Source organism: Trichechus manatus, unplaced genomic scaffold (genome assembly GCF_000243295.1).
Source record: "Trichechus manatus latirostris isolate Lorelei unplaced genomic scaffold, TriManLat1.0 scaffold00001, whole genome shotgun sequence".
Lineage (NCBI taxonomy): Eukaryota > Metazoa > Chordata > Mammalia > Sirenia > Trichechidae > Trichechus > Trichechus manatus.
The window spans coordinates 23,816,335-23,834,800 of record NW_004443937.1 but is presented as its reverse complement, the minus strand read 5'-3'; the positions used below and the strand labels follow the sequence as shown (position 1 = coordinate 23,834,800).

General features: G+C 50.6%; 1 protein-coding gene across 4 annotated transcripts in view; it reads left to right on the top strand.

Annotated features, from left to right (window-relative positions):
- The window catches only part of ZDHHC3 (zinc finger DHHC-type palmitoyltransferase 3), a 57,339-nt gene that overhangs the window by 33,334 nt on the left and 5,539 nt on the right, over positions 1–18,466 (top strand). Inside the window, exons 4-8 of one of the 4 annotated variants that reach the window (XM_023726218.1) lie at positions 6,724–6,820; positions 7,503–7,584; positions 7,692–7,787; positions 11,804–11,934; positions 14,626–16,318. In XM_023726218.1, coding sequence (XP_023581986.1) covers positions 6,724–6,820; positions 7,503–7,584; positions 7,692–7,787; positions 11,804–11,934; positions 14,626–14,784 — 565 coding nt within the window. In that variant the 3' untranslated portion in view covers positions 14,785–16,318. Of the gene's footprint in view, positions 1–6,723; positions 6,821–7,502; positions 7,585–7,691; positions 7,788–11,803; positions 11,935–14,625; positions 16,319–18,466 lie in introns of those variants that run through there. The other 3 variants (XM_023726208.1, XM_004368449.2, XM_023726212.1) reach the window with 3 other exon arrangements.

Sequence of the window (18,466 nt, the reverse complement as noted above, 5' to 3'; positions counted from 1 at the left end):
TCTCCCCCACAGGTGCCCAGTCAGCAACAGGACCTTGAGCCTCCCCTGCTCTGGGCACAGAGTGACTCTGAGTCTCCCTCCAGTCCCAGTAAGCACATTAGATTGGACAGGGCTTTCAGTTTGGGGTTAAGACTCTGCCACACGTGATGTGGGACCTTGGGCAGGCCCTTGCCTCTGCCTTTGTTTCCATGTCTGTAAAAATGAGGCACTTCCTGCTCTTCCGGCCTCACAGCTTTATTACAAAGTCGCTATGAGAGAAAACTTTAGAAAATTGTGAATGTCTAGTACCTTACACATCCAAGAGGTTGGCTTTATTCTGTTTTACAGATAAATGAAGGAGTTGTGCTTGAATGAAGGCTTTTCTTTTAAAACAAAACAAAACTTCTAGAGGTTGTGACAGTGCATGGAATTCAGCCAAAAAAGCTATCTCCCTATCTTATCTGTGGTGATTTTTCTTTTTTTGGTTTTGAGGTTTCTTTGTTCTTTTGAGTCTTCTTGACTAGAAGACTTCTAGCTATATTGCACTTTATCATTACAAGGGTAACTTGAAATGCTAAATTATGGAAATACAAAAATGTCACTTCATCCCTGTTTCAGACTGGTTTGTGTTTGGAGTGGGAGAGGTTGTGGGGGAATGAACTTGCTCCCGATGTTGGGAGGACACACTCATCAGTCTGAGGCTGGGGAGCCATTGGGCTGTGGCAGAGAGTGGTGCCTCTGAAGGGTGGCATTTCTGTGTGGGCCTCACTGCCCACCTGTCGGAGGAGAGCAGTCTCAGCAGCCAGATTCCATAGACGGGTCTTAAGTACCTGGTCTATCCCAGGCACCTCCAATCCTATCTCATCGTCAGTCAGTTTATTTAAGTCCCCATGGTCACCCCAGTAGATAGGTTTTGCTATAGGAAAGCTTCTCCCTAGATGAGGAAATTAGGGCTCAAAAGGGTTAAGTGATGTCTCCAAGGTGACACAGCTGGTGAGTACTAGGGACAGGATTAGGTCCTGGTGGTTTTGGCTCTAAGTCCAGGGCTCCTTCCACGAGAAGTCCAGTTTGGGGGTGACTCTTGTAACTTTATATGATTGTGTGTATGTGTTTGTCCATCTTCCTGTCTGTCAGAGAGAGACCTGGAGATCTCCCCAGATAAATGCCACCTGCTTGAGAGTGAGGGGGAGGAGTCCACCTCCTTGGGTGGTCTGCTTCATCTAACTTGGGCAGGCACCTGGGGTGATTGCTGTCTCCTTGATGTTTTCTGTCTGTGGGTCAACTTGCTTCTCAGATCTGTGTTGGAAACTAAGTCAAGAACTGCTCCTTGCGCCTGAGATGGAGATGTCAGTATAGTCTCTTCCTGCCACCCAAGGCTTGGGAGCCAGCTGCTTTCTAAGCATCACTTGAGTAAAAAGGCCCAGCATGCTTATGTGATTTCTTGGGCAGCTCAGTGGAGTGGAGCAGGCTCCAGCCTTGAAACTGGAGAGGTTGGCATGGGAAGTCCAGTGCTGTCTCGGCCACACCATGGGAGCTTGGGCCAGTCCCTGTACCTCTTAAAATGGTGAAATGAGGGTTGTTCCTCTCTTGGTTGTTGCAAGGGTTAAATATGAATAACTGTAAGTCACCTAGCTCAACAAGTGGGAGCTCTTTGTTGATAGAGAAATGTGTGAGGAATTGGGGAGATGTTGGGTTTGTAAAGGTTGGACCAAAATAGGAGGTGTTCACTTTGTAGACAAGGACTTCTGGGGCACCCACAATGGTTCTTTTCTCTTCCCGGCCTGAGCCCTCAGCCGCCTCCACTGCTTGGCATTTTCCTCACCGCCTGCTTCTCGCCTCTTTCCTCAGGGTGATCCAAGGGAAGTATTCTTGAGTGCTAGTAAACAAATCAGCTTGAGCAAAGCAAGAGCTACTGATTCAGATAAACTTGAGTAAGATGCCCATGAGTTGCCCATTCCTGCCTCAGGAAGTGTGTGCTGACAACTGCTCTTTTGTGGTGGCACATGGTAGCCCAAGCCATCTGGGGGCCTGTGGTTTGGGATGAGCAGAACTCCAGCACTCCAGACAGAGCTGGGTTGTTTGTGGCTGGTTGAGCTGAGCAGCCTGCTGTCTGGCTAGGGAAAGTCGGTGTCAGTCTTGCCTGCTCAGGTGAAGGTATATATGCGCACCCGTGTGTCTGTGCCCAGCTTTTTGGTCTCTCTCCTCCCAGAAGAGTCCAGAGAATTCTGAGATGGTCTCTGAGCTGGGCCCTGTCAGTGCTTTTTCCAGCCCTGTGAGTGTACATGGGTCTGTCTTCCAAGGAAAGTCACTCTGGCACCCTGCCTACTTTCATCCTGGCTTCAGATCTCTTATTCACGAGGACCGTGGAAGCATTTGGAGATCCTCTGGGGAGAGCCATTTACGCTGTTGTGGATGACCAAGGCATTAGGCTTATGCATTAGGTTCTTTTTTGCACTAGAAGGCAGAGACCTCTGACTTTGGCCAGGCCTCACTCCTACCCACCACTCATACGCTCTATGGCCAACAGGCTGAGATGGTCATGGGCTGCTTAGAGCCCCTGCTAGATTCTTGCTGTTTTGCTTTCTATAGGGGTGTCATGGTTATGCTTACTGATAAAATTTACACAGTACTGTATAGTTTTTTGGAGTCCTGGTGGCGCAGTGGTTAAGAGCTTGGCTGCTAACCAAAAGGCCAACAGTTCGAATCCACCAGCTGCTCCTTGGAAACCCTATGGGGCAGTTCTGCTCTGTCCTGTAGGGTTGCTCTGAGTCGGAATTGACTCAACGGCAACGAGTTTAGGTTGTGTGTGTGTGGTTTTTTTTTTGTTTTTTTTTTTTTTAATGGTTTTTAAAGCATTTTACACACATTATCTCATTTGGTGCTCACACTGACTCTGCAAGATCAGGGGTAATTCTCCTGGAGCTGGTTTGGAGAAGTTCAGTTTCTTTGCCCTGAGCCCAGAGTGGAGATCTGCCCTCAGAGCCTGTGTTCTTTCTGTTTCGCTGCACTGTCTTACCCAAAATAGTTTCTGAGCTGAGGCCGGGGTGTGGAATAGATGCCTTTTTGCTTAAATTTTAATCATTGCAAATGAGGTGTAAAATAAAAACCTGTATATGAAGCTGTGGCCCACTTAGTACTTTCTTGCTATTTCCTTTTCATTTTCCCCACTGAGCATCCCAGTTCTATGTGGTTGAGCTCATTTCCCAGGCTTGTTCTTTCCCTCTTGGCAGCGTCAGAGCCTTCATTCAGCAGAGACTTGCCAAGCAGGGGCCAAAGGCTTGACCCTGGGCTTGTAGTGGTGGGTTAGACACGGCCCTGACCCTAGGGGGCTCCCAGCCCACACAGGGCTGGCACATTTATGCACCAGGACACAGTGTGCTATGTGCTGCTACAGGAGAGACACAGTCCCCCGGGACATCTCCCAGGACACGCAGGAGAGCCTCAGCCAGCTCCTTTGGGGCTGAGTACCAAGGAAGGGAATGCGTACCAAGAACCTGAATGCATTTGAGCCAGTGAGCTTGTTGTTTTCGACCCAGCCTTAGAAGGAAGTTTTGGGGCCTGAAAGATGGTAGGGAACCTGGAGAAGAGGGGAAAAGTACCTGCCTGCATCTAGAACAATGTTTTAATAACATAGAAGGGGCCTGGGAAACCTTGAAGCCAGAGTCACAAAAACATACCTCCATTTAAGGCATTTGGTCTTTTCAGTGACTGTTAGGCATGCTTACGACATGCTGCCAGCCACCCGGTCCTTGTGCCCCTGGAGCTTACGGCGTCTCTAACATGAGACCTTGGCTCAGTGCCAGAAAGGAGTGCAAGGCAAGGGCTGTTGGACATGTAAGGGGAAGAGCAGTTCATTCCCTGAGGGAGAAGCTGAGGAAAGAGTGGAGCCTCAGTGGAGAAAGAGCAGAGAAAGGGCCCTCTAGGCACTGGAGCCAGCCCCAGCCAAGGCAGGGATGGTGACTGTGCAGGTGTGTTTGGAGAAGGTTGGGCAAGCTCCTGGGCTGTGTGAACTGAGCCTTCCTTGGCCGCTGTGCTTGGGCTGCCCTGCTGTGGTCTGGGGAGAGGACACACTGAGCCCCATGCCCACCATGCAGTGGGGACTGGCGAGTGGGCCTGCTATAGGTGATAGACTCCCCATTGGGGTGTCAGAAGTTGTGGTGGGAGACCCACACTTCTTCCCCTTCATGTCAGATGGTGCCTGAGGCGAAACAGCAGGGCAGGGGTGGACCTGAAGAGAGTTCACCGACCCACTCATGGACCACCTCCAGGCCCTGCCCTTGGCACTTTCCAAGCCCTGGCCCCAGAGGCACTCAGGCTACGCATTTTGTGAGCCATGGGCTAGCCAGTCTTTAAGCAGTGGCCCACAGTGAGGTCATAGGATGGCCCTCCCCACATCCACACTGCGCTCCCAGCGGGCCCAGGAGCCTGCTTCTGGAAGCCAGGGAGAGAAGTGCGCATCGGCAGTTCATGTCTTTTAGCACCAAAAACCGGGAGACCAGCATTTTGGACCAACTTTTGCAGCTCTCAGTGGGCTGTGCCCATTTTTTTCTTCTCCCTGAAGGATGTGTATTGTTCTCATTTGGCTGCCCAGCGTGACTTTGCCCATTGTGAAACTCAGCTTCCCTGTGTTTACGCCTCATCTCTTCAGAGGGACTGGGAGGAGGGTCAAGGGCGGATTTGCTGCCGCTCTCAGAGGCTGTCAGGCCACTCCGCCCCTCTCTGCTGCTGAGCAAACCCTGCCTCGGAGCACCCACTTGACCGTTCTCTTGGGAACAAGCACATATGGGAGAGGAACTGTTCGGGAGTCTAGAGCAGGCAGGAGGGTACCCTCAGGACTTTTTCACCAGACAGGGAGGGGATTAAGAACCCCCAGAGCTGAGTGTCTGGGGAAGTACACACAAGAAATGGGCCGAGTGGGTGCTCCAGGGAGGGAACAGTGAGGGGCTCCAGCTGGGGCTTAGGATGCAGGGGCAATTCATGCTTCACTGTCTACTTGTCTGTACTTTTTTTAGTTGTGTACTGAGAACAGACGTCACCAATATTAAAATATGTATGCATACAGAGGGAGAACGGGGAAATGGAGTGGCTGGTACTTGGCTTTCTGTGTGTCTCCCTCCATGCCCCTTTCATGTCTCCCCTATGAGTCGGAATCCACTCTGTGGCAATGGGTTTGGTTTTTTGTTTTGTTTTGTTTTCGTACCCTGTCCTGGCCCCCAGGGAGTCCCTGAAGCTGGGCCAGCATCTCTGAGATGTGCCCATTCCCCACATGTCCATGTTAGCAAGGCCTTGGAAATTGTGGAGGAGAGGGAGGGTGGAGACCAGTGTAAAGTCACCGCTCCTCTGAGCTAGGCCCAGGGGCTGTTCTCAGTGTTCCTTGTAACAACTCTGAACCTGAGGTTCAGAGTTTAGCCAGTTTGGCCAGAGTAGCTCAGCTAGGAAGTGGGCAGAGCCAGACCCGGGTGTGCTTTCCATCAAAGCTCACACTGCCTCTTTGGCAGCCCAGAGTTGGCCGTGAGCCCCGCCGTGGAGCACTCCTTTGGAGTGGTCTGCTTCCAGGCCCTGGGGTCCCAGGGAACATCTCACCTCCATACCTGGAAAAGCATGCCCTTTCCCTGTGAGCAGGTCTGCAAGAGCAATCCAGCACCATGTCTGAATACAGCCCTTCTCCTCTGAGCGGGGCCCTGCGGCCCAACCCTCCTCCAGAGCCTACCCACCATTGCCCCTTCAAAACCTGAGCTACAAAGACCTTGGTTATGGAGACTAGCAGAGGGAAAAGCTGGTATGAACTAAGGAACTTTTATCAAAGAAATCTAATTGTATTACTTCTAAGTTTGCATTTTTAGTATTTCAAACTGTTTATCCCCAGGGTAAAGTTAGGGAGCCTATTTTAATTAATTGAAAGAGGGAACAATTTTTGATGAGCACATCTGTTGGCAAATGGGCCCTTCTAACCTTCAGCTTTGGAAAGCAGTTGCCTTGAAGCTCCCGTTAACGTTGCGTTCTTGTTTCATGCTATTACTTTGCATTTTCCAAAAAGGGGAGGGAGGAGTTTGCTATCAAATAAGCTTGAAACCATCTCAGTCCAAAAATTACCCCGATAATAAGTTAGTGGTATGCAAATTAACAAGATTATCTGATCAACGCTTAAGCTCAAATGACTTTTCTGATTTTTTCCTGTTAAGTGGATGTTATCTTAGAGCTGAAGATTCTTGTAGGGGGGGCTTCCTGATGCCCTAGATAGCCTGCACTTGACCCAGCTCTGACGGAGCTCTCTTTCCTTCCTCTGACTCTCCAGAATGGAGGGGCCATACCCTCCCTGGTCGGGCCCTCAGGGTTTTGATCTTTGGGGGGAAATTAGGAGCTGCAGTTCTCTGTATCCCACCCCACTCTGTGAGGCTTTTTAAAACTACTTCTTCAGTCTGTTCTCTTCATAAACCAAATTCTAAACGTATGTTGCCTCAGGAACACAGCCTCTTTCTCAGCCTCGTCATTTCCATCCTAGCTATATGCTAAACAGTGACTGCACTCTGGGGATCCTGACCCTGCCTTGCCAGCCTCTTGCAACACACACCAGCAAAGCATGGTAGTGCCCCACAGAATGCCACTTCAGAGGATAGGACTGGAGAAGACAGGTTCTGTGTTTCTCTCTGGGCCCACCTGCCTCTCGCTGGTCTCCTAGCCAGCCCCCCAGCCTTCCAACTCCCTGACAGTACCCCTCAGAGTCTGGTCTGTGGGCTGTTTCAGCGTTTGTAAGCGGTGCATTCGGAAGATGGACCACCACTGTCCCTGGGTCAATAACTGTGTCGGCGAGAACAACCAGAAGTACTTCGTCCTATTTACAGTAAGTCAGCTTCCGAATTCTGCCCCTCCCTCCCTGAGACAATGGAATACTTGATTCCTTTGAAAGTTCTCAGCGCTCAGGGTGTTCTTTGTGCGGTTCAAAGTACTGCCAGGCCGTGTAGATCTCCACTTTCCTGCCAGAGATCTCCATGGCTCAACAAGTGCCTGTTCCTAAAGCCTTCACCTGAGCGTTTAGAAAATTCATTCGTGTTGATTAGCTATAAACAAGGGCTATGTTCTGGGCTATGTTCTGGGCTCCGATCCCAAGAATTGGACCTACGTAGCTAAAGAAGGCAGCTTTGCTGCTGTCCTCAAGCTCTCCATCACCTACAGGTAAATGGAGTATGTTTGGTGTTAGAGCCGGAAGGGCCATTGGCAGTCAGCACCCTGACTTTTCAAGTGAGGAGAAGCAACAGACCTGGAACAGCCGGGGGCAGCCCAGCCTGGCTGGAACCGGTCACCCCTGGTGACCAGGCTTTGCTGCCTTGTTGTCCTCACACTCCGGTGAATGGCTGCTCACCACAGGCCCCAGGGCTGGAGGGATCACCCGATGCCTGTCTGGCCTCCGCCTCCTGGTCAGGCCTCAGCCAACTATGACTTAAATGGTCCTGGGTGGGAGGTTCTGAGCGTGCTAGTCAGAAGGTCCTGGCAACAATGGTGTCTGTACTGCTTTCCTGTTTCAGATGTACATAGCTCTCATTTCCTTGCACGCTCTCATCATGGTGGGATTCCACTTCCTGCATTGTTTTGAAGAAGATTGGACAAGTGAGTATGCACCAGGGACCCCTCCCACCCCATGGTGGGTGTGGCCCAAGTGGGAGGTGGGTACTTTGCTCCCTTCATGGTGCCAGGGGCCAACCTCATTTTACTAGATCTCCTGCAGGCCTATGGAATGACCAGGGAAGAAACAGCAGAGGCTCTACTCTCTCCTCCTGAAAAAGAGCAGGCCCTTAAAGTCAGTTCCTCAGGTAAGGTAGTGAGTGGGACAGCGTGCCCAGGAGAATGCAGGCCCCATACAACGAGATGAGCTCCAGGGAGTAGGAGCCGTGCTGGGAGAGGAGAACTTTTGTTTCTGGGTCTTTAAATGAAACACTTTAATCAGAGGTCATTTTATTCCAATCTTGCAGAGATCCCATTGTTAATTTTCTGGCTAGGACATAGAGTTTTCTTATTTGTGTTTTGTGGTGGTTGTTTTTTAACTGCTTATTTTGATACAAGTAGTCCCCAACTTACGACGGGGTTCCGTTCCGATGACTCCGTCGTAAGTTGATTCTGTTGTAAGTTGAATATCTTTTTTTTTTTTAATAAGTTTTCATTATTATTGCCTTTTATCATCAGTATCTTTATAAATCCGATCTTTCTTTGTCTTTGGGGGTTGGAAACATTAAATATAAACATCTGAGAATGATAACATCAGCAAATTACGCACTGTGACATTGTATGTCGTACGTATTACTAATGATAAGACGTGCAAAAAAAAAAAAAGAACAGACGGTCGTAAGTGCAGTTCATTGTAACTTGAATACATTGTAAGCTGGGACTACCTGTTCTTCCTGCTTTAAAAGTATCCCATTTAAATGAGCAAATGCTGAGTAACTCTAACCAGGAGATTGCCCAAATCCTGAGGGAAAAAAACAAATAAGGTCACTAAGAGTCAGAATCGACTGGCAATGGGTTTGGTTAGTTTTGGTATAGATAAGAGAGGCCACCTGCTGGGCTAGATTTTTCACGCACATACACGGTCTACGAGACAAGGATCTTAAGTACAAACATATTTCCACTGTGTTTCCCTTGATGGGTCCCCTTTCTCATTTTGGCATCTTTTAGAAGTTTTCCTCTCCTGCACGTGCTGACTTCTCAAGAAATTTCTTGCTATTGTTTTTCTCTAGAACTGTTGAGACTGGAAAAAGGGTAGACTCTTTAGCTCCCACTTAGACAGTACGAGGCTGTTCCTGCCTGTGTGCATAGTTTCCACTTGCCCAGTTCTAGTCTACCTGTCCCTGCCCCCCAGCTCTGCCTGGCTTGACGTCACCTAGGAGAGAGAAACCCATGTCTCCCTGTTTTTATACCGCACTTCTGGCACGAGCTGGAGAGGGGCTCACGCTAGTGGCTGGAAGGGTAAGGGAGAGTGGGTTTCTGTACATTGTACTGTTCTACATAGCTGGGTGGGTCACTAGCAAGTTCCCCATTCCCTTGGCGAGCATTCTGTAAGTCCACACATTCTGCTAGGCCCTTAGAATCCAGTTCAACTCCAGATGTGACTTTGGCGACTTGGTAGGGGAATCTGACAAGGACATTTTGTCATCACAAAGCACCCATGGATCGTCAGGTGGCAGAGTAACACAGACCGCCAGTGAAGCAGAATGTCTCTGTCTTTGGAATGGTGCTGGCAAGGCCATTTTACTATGTGCCAGGCTTGGTACAAAGGGCTTTATGAGCAGTATCTTGTTTCCACCTTACAACAAGCCTGTGGGGTAGGAGAGATGCTGCCCACTTTGCAGATGACAAAAATGGGCTCAGAGTCGAGCAAATTCCCCAAGGTCACACAGCTAGGAAGAGGGCCTGTGATCCAAACCTGGGTCTGGAGATGGGACTTCACCCCTGCCTGGCTGACTCCAACTCCCAGGGTCTTCTCAGCTCTGCTCTTGATTGTCCTTGGTCAGGATTGCAGAGGAGTGGGTGTAAAGCACCCTGCTCCCGTGGCAGCTAGGCTGGAAAGCACAGGAGAGGCCCCAGAGCAGGAGCGTGAGGGTTGACTGTATGTGAAATTTAAAACCATCACTCTCAGCCCTGGTCAGGCATAGGACCTTGTGTAATGGGGGGCAGGGTGCCATCCCCCAGGATGAAGGCACTTCGAGTTAAAGTTTAAAGAAGGGTAGGGAGGGAGTTCCACATCTCCATGGATCTGGTCCTGCCTCCCCAAACTCCAAGGAGGCCAGCCCAGGAGGGGAACAGTGCTTGCAACTGCACAAGGATCGAGACCAAGCCGCTGAGCTTGGCCCCCAGCTACAGGGAAGCCCTAGGAGGGGGCAAGGCACCTCCATTCACTGGGCATCTCCTCTGTGCCAGTGCTGTGCCTAGGCCTAGCTTTGCATATGTAATCTTACGACTCCTCAAGAGGTAGCTACAAGTGTTCCTACTTTGCAGAAGGGAAAAGGAAAGCTCAGGGAGCCCAAACCTCTTGCCCAGATTCTTTTGTTGTCATGTACTGTTCCAAGGCTAGGTGTACAGCAGTGAGCAAAACAAAGTCCCTACCCTCATGGAGCTTGAAGTGTAGTGAGCGAGGCAGGTCTCAAGTAAGTCCAGAAAGAAACAGGTCATTACAATGCAAGGTGGAGGAAAGACACAGGAGCCAAACAGAATATTAGTGGGGGCATTTTAGAGTGTGTGATCCGGAGTTGGTGCCAGGGTTTGAGCCCCCTCCATGTCTGCCTGATTTCAGAGCCCTAATTCTTCCCACCACCCCGCCCAGACCCAGAGGCCAGGCAGGCAGCTACCTCGCTGTAGCCACCCAGGGCTGGCAATAGGGCTGCTGGGCCACCCCAGCCTAGCTCTGCCCAGCAAGGAGCCAAGAAGAGGAATTATCTCGAGGCTCTGCTAAGTTCCAAAGGACACGTGAGGAGATAACAGCGTTTTAGATGAGCTGTTCCTTACCCTGCTACCCGTACAGTGTTCGGTGTCTTCCTGGCCATTCCCAGATTTGACCTCCCTTGCTCCTCCTGACGTTCCTGGCAGGGAGCAGCAGGCCAACTCAGAGGGTCACTTACTCACTGCAGTCCCAAAGCCCAGGGGAGCCCAGCTCTGCCCTCCGGGATCTGACCTCTCCAGCAGGAAACAGGCCTGAGCTCTGGAGCACATGAATCCCAGCCAGGCTCGACCAGCACAGGCAACAGTGCTCAAGGGGATGAGAGTCCTTGGGCAGTGAGTGCCAGACAAGAGGCATAGAGGACGCTGCCAGTGCCATCCGTGGGCCACATGGCCCACATTTCCCCAGGGGTTCCTGAGAGGCCACCTTGATGGCAGAGTGTGAGAGGGGGGCTCCCCACTCTTCACCCACCATCTTTCGCCACAGTGCCTCTGCCTTTCTACTCAGTGGGTGAGTTTCAGTGTATATTTTGTTTCAACAGAGGATTCTGCTACTTAAAACAAAGCCACACATCTAGTCAGACCTCACTGTGTCACAGTAGAGGGAGTGGAGGCCCAGGTAGGGGCAAGGACCTGCTTCAGATCAAACCTCAGGTTGGGGGGCTTGGGTAGTCAGAAGGGCTCTTGGGTGGGGGCAGGAGAGAGAAGGCACCTACTGTGGGCTTACTTTTCAGTTGGCCTTCAGCCCTTGGGACTGACTATCCCAGGGCTACAGAAGCTTCTGGAGATTATGTGGCCCCCGGGTCAGGGCTGAGCCCTGGTGGTTAACTGCCCTCTGCTGAACTTTGAACCCTAGAGCCACTGAGTGGTCCTCCAGACCTGCCCTTTCCTCTCATCCATGAGCAGAGGGAGGTACAGAAGGGGTAGCAGGAGTACCCAGAAACTGGTGGCCTCTCCACCTGTGCAGCCTGCGTTGCTCTTTCTGAGGAGAGACGAGTCTCCCTGGGGTGTTGTCAGGCCTTCTTCACACCTCAGTTCAGTCATTGCAGACTCCTTCCGTGTGCCAAGCACTGTGCTTGACATCAGATGCACACATCACACTGTGGCAGGGAAAAGAGCCAGTGAGCCACGACTGATGAGTGGGGGAAGGGGAAGCCCTGGGAAAGACTGGCCTAGTCGAGGAGGGCTTCCTGGAGGGAGTGCTATTGCAGCCAGGCCCAGGGTAAAAGGAGCCAGGTGTGGAGCAGAGATACGTGGCACCATGAGGAGCCGAGCAGTCCTGCAGGGCTGGAGGCAGAGTGGGCACCCTGGCAGGGCTGGGAGCCTGGGCCCAGGGGGCGATGGGGATGGACAGTGGGTGGTGGCTGGTGGCCCGAGCCCGTGTGTCCTTCTTTTTCAGAGTGCAGCTCCTTCTCTCCACCCACCACGGTGATCCTTCTCATCCTGCTGTGCTTTGAGGGGCTGCTCTTTCTCATATTCACGTCAGTGATGTTTGGGACACAGGTGCACTCAATCTGCACGGATGAGACGGTAAGCAGGAGCACGCCCCACCACCTCTGCACCTGGGGCTGGGGAAGAAACCGGCCTGCAGGCCAGACCTCAGAGCCCAGTAGACAAGCCCCGGGGGGCAGGCTCACATCATGCACTTGCAGCAGCCCTTAGATCTTCTTCACACGCATGCGTCCCCCACTCTTGGAGCAGGCACAACAGATCACATCAGGAACAGGGCCCAGCTGCCTGCTGGAAGGTCCCTTCGCCTCGATTCCAGCCGTCCTCCTATGACGGTTCTTTCCTGCATGCCACACATGGCCAGGCACTCAGTAGGCGCTGGGGGCCTCTTTCCTTCTGGAAATCACAGCCTAGAGATAGAGTGGCCTGCAAAGGGTGCCCTCACCTTGCTGGGACAGGCGGGGGCACCTTCCCAGAGGAGGTGACTTCATGACTAGCACCTGAGGGCAGTGTGAGGTGACGGGAGCCGTGAGCCCCCCAGAGCAGTGAGCAGCAAGCTCTTGCCTGGCCTCTGGGTCATCTGTGCTTGGCAGCTCTGGGCCTTGTCTGGTGCCTTCTCCCCATCCCCACCTGCACCCTCTTACCCTACCTGCTGCTCCCTCTCAGGAGCCTTGAAGCTGCTGGCCGGGCTGGGCTGGAGCCTGCTCCCCTGCCACCTCTGCCACGCCCCCACCCCCTCCTTCCTGAGGTGTCCAAAAGCCTTGAGGTGGCCAATCCATGGCAATGATGTAGGCATCTATTCCTTTTTGGCTTTGGGGTCCAGATAAGGGGCCTCGGGAGGATGGGGCAGCTCTTAGCTCTGGGTGGGAGGAATGGCGGCATAATTCCATCCTTGCATTGCTTCTGGCTGCTTTCTGAGGTCCCCCTCAGGCTGGCAGCTCTCAGCAGTGGTCTTGGGACCCTGGGTGGAGCTTTGGGGCATGTTGGGTAGTCAGCCTAGATGGAGGTTCATAGGAGGGAAAAGCTGTTACCACAGGCTGCTGAGACCTTACCCCTGCCCCCTACCAAAAGCAGAGAAGAGAAGGGACAGCGCTGCCCCACTGCCCACCGTCTGAATCTGTGGGGACTCCCAACAGTTTAGAGGGTTGGAGGACTCTCAGCAACTTTTTTCTAAGAAATAATGTCACTGCATAAGAGTTTCTGTGAAAATAGAGCCACTGGTATAGATCCAGCCATTTATCTGAGCAGTAAATGTGACCAACTTCTCTACGTACGACCTGCAAGGACCCTAAAGTGACCCTGCCTGGTCCCACCCACTGTTGGGATGCTGCCAGGCCACCTAGGCCATGGTCTGGGGGAGCCAGAAGGAAAACTCTAACAGCCCTGGTCCTAGTTGTTCTTCCCCCTTAAGACCATTCCTAAAGGGAATTGTGTTGGAAAGGAAGGAAGGGCTGGCAGCTCCTGGGAAAGGCCATCCACCCCTTGACCTGTATCCTCCCAGGTCCCCAGGCTCTGAAGAAAGACTCAAACTGGATGTCCCCCCACCCCGCCCCAGGCCCCATCTCTGCTTCTCGGGGGAACTGCTTTGAGCAGGGCTTCCATCTGGTTCCTTCCGGTTCAGATTCCTGCTGAGAATTTACATTTCTAACAAGTTCCCAGGCGATGCTAATACTGCTGGTAAGAGACCAGTTCTGAGAACCACCAGTAGAGCAGTGGTTCTCAAAATTTATTATACATAAGAATCACCTGGGAATCTTGTTTAAAATGTAGATTCTGATTCAGTATATCTGGGGTAGAAATGCAAATTCTCAGCAGGGGTTCAAACCAGAACAAACTGGTTCGAAGCCCTGGCTTGGAGGGGAGGCCTCGGCAGCCCCAGGCCCCCACCTTACCAGAGACCACAGCAGACAGGCCCCATCTGAAAAAGGGAAACGGGGAGGGACCAGCTTTTCCCCCAGCCCCTACTTTTGCCTCTGGAACTTAGCGGGGAGGAGGTGCAGGCCCTGCAACAGCTGCTGTGGTGGCCACCTTCATACTTCTCCCCAAAGGAGCATGAGGACGACCTTTGCCGTGACTGAGGCTGACTGGTCTGTCCCTGCAGCCCTCTAACCTATACTAACCGCTCCTCCTCCTTCCTCTGTGGTGACTTCCCTCGCTCACCCAGTCTCTCGCCCTGTTCCACCTTCTCAGTTGGTGTCTCTCCAGTTCCACTCTCCCGACTGGCAGGACTAATGGCGTCAGAGCAGTTATTTGATTTGTTCTTTTTTTTTTTTTGTCTGCAAAGTGGTCATGGTAGCTTCAAACTTCCTCTGAACCTCTCAGGTACATGATTGTAAGCTCCTCACCCGCTAAGAAGGCTTCTCGCGCACACCAAAGCCTTCACAGCCCTCCCTCGGCGCACACCACCCAACACCAGGCCAGGAGCACCTGTGTAGAACCCCAGTGAGGACCGAGTCTGTGTAGAAGTGCTCCTTACCTCAGACACACCAGATCAGAGTCATAGGAACAATGGCTGAGGCACCTGCTGACTTTGCTTCTTTTTTCCTCCCTTCTCTGAGGGACTTGTAAACATATGCCCACCAAAGAAAAGTTATTTCTTAAAATAACTTTTTTTAATTAAAAAGAGAAGAAAAAGTCTTATTTAGATAGCTTTAAAGGTCGCTTGAAAAAGGAGGCATTTACACATTTACCTCAAGCTGATGGACCTCCCTCCCCAAAAAACACCACAGCAGAAAAGTGCTTGACTGAAAGTATGATTGTTCTTGTTTTCAGGGAATAGAACAATTGAAAAAGGAAGAGAGAAGATGGGCTAAAAAAACAAAATGGATGAACATGAAAGCCGTTTTTGGCCACCCCTTCTCCTTAGGCTGGGCCAGCCCCTTTGCCACGCCAGACCAAGGGAAGGCAGACCCGTACCAGTATGTGGTCTGAAGGACCCTGACCAGCATTGCCACTCAGACACAAACCACATCACAGCACTACCGTCCGGCCCGTTCTCATGAACGTTTAAACCGAGAAAGCAACTACTCTCAAACTTTTCTTTTTTTAATGCAGTAAAATGGCTGAGCATTGCAGAGAAAAAAAAAAAAAAAGTCCCTGTTTTATTTTTAAAAGATCATCCTCTCTATTTTTTTGGTGACTGAAGCTGCTCTTGTTCCTTTTTAAAATTACTTCTCTGGCCTCTGGTTTCCTCTCTACTGTCTGTCTGGCGTGACTAACGTGGAGGGGTGCTGTCTCCGGGGCTGTGCCCACCTCTACTAACCGAGTGAGACGTGAGTGACGCTGGTGGTGGAGGGACCGGCCCCGGATGCCTGGTTGGGGACCTGTAGGAGAGCCAGGAGGGCCTGTGACATCCCCCTGCCCAGAAGGCAGCGGCAGGCTCCCCAGATGGGAATTTAAATCTCAACGAAGACGGACACTTAACCCCTTGAGGCCTGAGCAGGGCAGCATCAGGGCTGGAGACTTCAGAAGGGCCTTGACAAGCAGCCTCACCCCCGAGTGGACACGGTTTGCCTCCTTAATCCGTGAAATCAATTGCCTGCCTTGTACCTTGTGGGCTTGGGGTGTGTAGAATGATTGGGGGTGGGGGGTGGGATGTGGGGCAAAGATTAAAGGGGTCTTAATTTGTATTCTGGATCAGCAAATATATTCCCTCTGATTGTTTGGAAAACTGTGAAGGAAAGAAATTTTTCCAGTTTCAGATGCCTTACACCATCAAAAAATTACGCCATTTCAGGCAAGCTACATTGTCCTTTGCTACAGCTGCTTACTCTCTTACCTCCCCTTGCTCAGCAAGATGCCAGTTCAGCAGTGATAATGCTGACGGGACGAAACGGGCGCCACACCAGCCACAACCTCGCCGTCAGGAAGGTCGACCCCTTCTTCCTAGTTCTGTAAATCTCTAAAGTGGGTTCACTTTCTGATACTTGAGATCCATAAATGTGCACATACTCGTGTACACATTTCTTTTAACCTGGGAGGCTGCTGTGGGGCTGGCGCGCGTGCCTGCCTGTCGCCGACCATCATGTGGGGGCACGTGATGGCGCCAAGGCTGGAGTAGCGTTTTCCATTTGGGAGGGGCTTGTGTTTAGTCTCATTTGAAAGAGGTGGTGAACAGCTGGGGTTAGATAGTAAGAGTAGGTGGGAGTACCCTTCCTATGTAAAAATGACAGGAATCTGAATACTGACCATCTGTGAATTCTTATACTTGGATTTGATTTTTAAAGCAGTTGCCACAAACCTTTTTCAGCTTTTGTTTGGGGTAGGGGTGGGAGCTAAGGTTTAGTAAATCCAGTCTTTGGGTAGGAAGAAAGTTGACCTAGCCATGTGTTTTTTGTTTTTTTTGTTTTGTTTTGTTTTGTTTTCAGAAAAGTAAGTGGAATATGCTGCATCTTTTCAATTTCTGTCAGTGCTTCCACATGGACACAAAATACAATAAAACTTTTCCAAAACCTGTTCAGATCTAGCTCTGCTCTCTGGCAGTGTGATGCTGAGGGGCGAGCAGATTGTCCACCGTCGATGAGTTTTCTGTTGGTTCTGTTATTTTTAAACTACACTGATGCTCCCTCTCTTAGTGAGGTTTTGTTGTTGTTGTTTGTAAAGAACGTTCATCCCTGTCTTTTGAACAAGCTTGCCCCACCAGGCCCCTCTCCTTTGACTTTCTGCCACCGAAATTGCTTCTCTTGTGTTGCTGGTTTCTCAGTTGCTACAGAAAAAGTCATCTGCCGGCTGAGTTTGCTCTTCGCATCTGGTTGGAGAGGAGACCCTTCTTCCTCTGACCACATAACAAAAAGCAGTCCAGCCAGAGGAAATCACAGAAGTCATCCACGCGCAATTCTGACGCATTGCTTTGTGAAGCTGAGGAAGTCACCCCTCAGATGTTTAACCAAAGAACCTTTACTTGCCTCTACCGTGTTATTTATGCTGAAGTCAAGCCTGAGAGCCGAAGTTTTTTAAAAATGCTATTTTTAGATCTAGTTTGTAGCATTTGTTCTCCACATGACTTTTTTTTTAAATTTGCAGTCTGCTTAGGTGTATCAGAGAAGTGTGGTGTGTTGGAGACTCCAGAGCGGTTTGGAAGGCTCTGGCCCTGCTCCCGCCCCTCACGGGTGATCCCTCGGTAGGCACCGCTGCAGCTCTGGTCCTCCTGCTGAGAAAGGCAGACTGGGGCCCAGGAAAGATTTTTTTAAGTATTTGAATGCACTCGAAATACTCCATCTTCAGGGCATTTTTTTTTTAAGTGACCCTGGTTGGTTCTTTTCTCTGTGGAATTTTTAAGGAATACAGTAAATAGTGCTGAAAATATACTGAACCTTTTTTTTTTTGAGTCCTAAAAATAGAAACTCATCATTTAGACCTGAGCATACTATGTCTGTCTTTCCCAGAGAGAAAGGCTCCTTTGGACATCCTGTACGATTCTACCTCTGGGTTTTTACGTGCCTTTTGGCTGGAAAGAATGACTGTTCTCCAGATCTCAAGCCAGAATGAAATGCTGCACTCATCGAAGAGAGAAATAACCCAGGGTTCCCTGTGTCTTTCCTATTTCATTTTCCTTGAGACTGATCACATTTTGCCAAGAGCACGATGATGAACATGGCTGTCGTTTGCAGCATAGCGATTGGTTCCCAGACTGGCGGCCACATAGAAAGATGGAGGGGTCCGTGAGCTCTCCTCAGTATTTCCAGACGTCTAATGAAAGATGACATTCCTGATGGGGCAGTGGTTAAGAGCTACAGCTGCTAACCAAAAGCTTGGCAGTTCAAGTCCACCAGCCGCTTCTTGGAAACCCTACGAGGCATGTCTTCTCTTTCCTGTAGGGTCGCTATGAGCCGGAATCAACTCGACGGTAACAGGTTAATGAAAGATGACATCTCTCTACACAAAGGCAGCCCCAGCTTTTTGCTTTGGCACTTGAGTTCTGACAGCAGCGAATGGGACCCTCCTGTGAAAATGAACTAGTAGCAGCCACAGGCTTCCAGAGCATGGGTCTGGGGAGTGGAGGTGAAAAGTGAAGAGGAAGGTGATGTAGCGTGCGGATTAGGTGATCCCCAGATTCCTCTCTGCCTGTGAACTTCAGCTCGGTGTTACAGCAACCAGACAGGACATGCAAAATGCTCAGGTCCAAACAAATCTATGAGTATTTGCACGGGCACAGTGACATCCAGCACAGAGTGAATTTGGATAGAAATGCATGTGCTAAGTCTCCTTTAGTCTTTCCATTTCATCTTTGTAACACTTCCTTCTTAGAAGAGCCCAAAGCAAGGCACTTTGTATTACCACCTTTTTGCTCATTCTGATTAGGCCAGTTAATTAAAATCTGCCATCCTGATGCAAAACAGAAATGTTTCAGATAAGGCAAATTAACAGACACTTACTAAACCCCTCAGACAGAAACCTCTCTCTTCGGGAGGCCAGGCTGTGCCCTTCCATCCAGGTTAACGGGTTTTAGCTTTCTCTCATCTCAAAGCTTGCAGTGCATCGGTTTAAAGGAGGAGCTAGCCAGTAGAGGCAAGGGGCCCCAACCTAGACAGGACCCTTAAACATCAAAGAAATGTGAAGAGAAGAAGATTTTGCTAGAATCCCTCTCAAGGACCCTGTAGTCATGGTTGGAAAG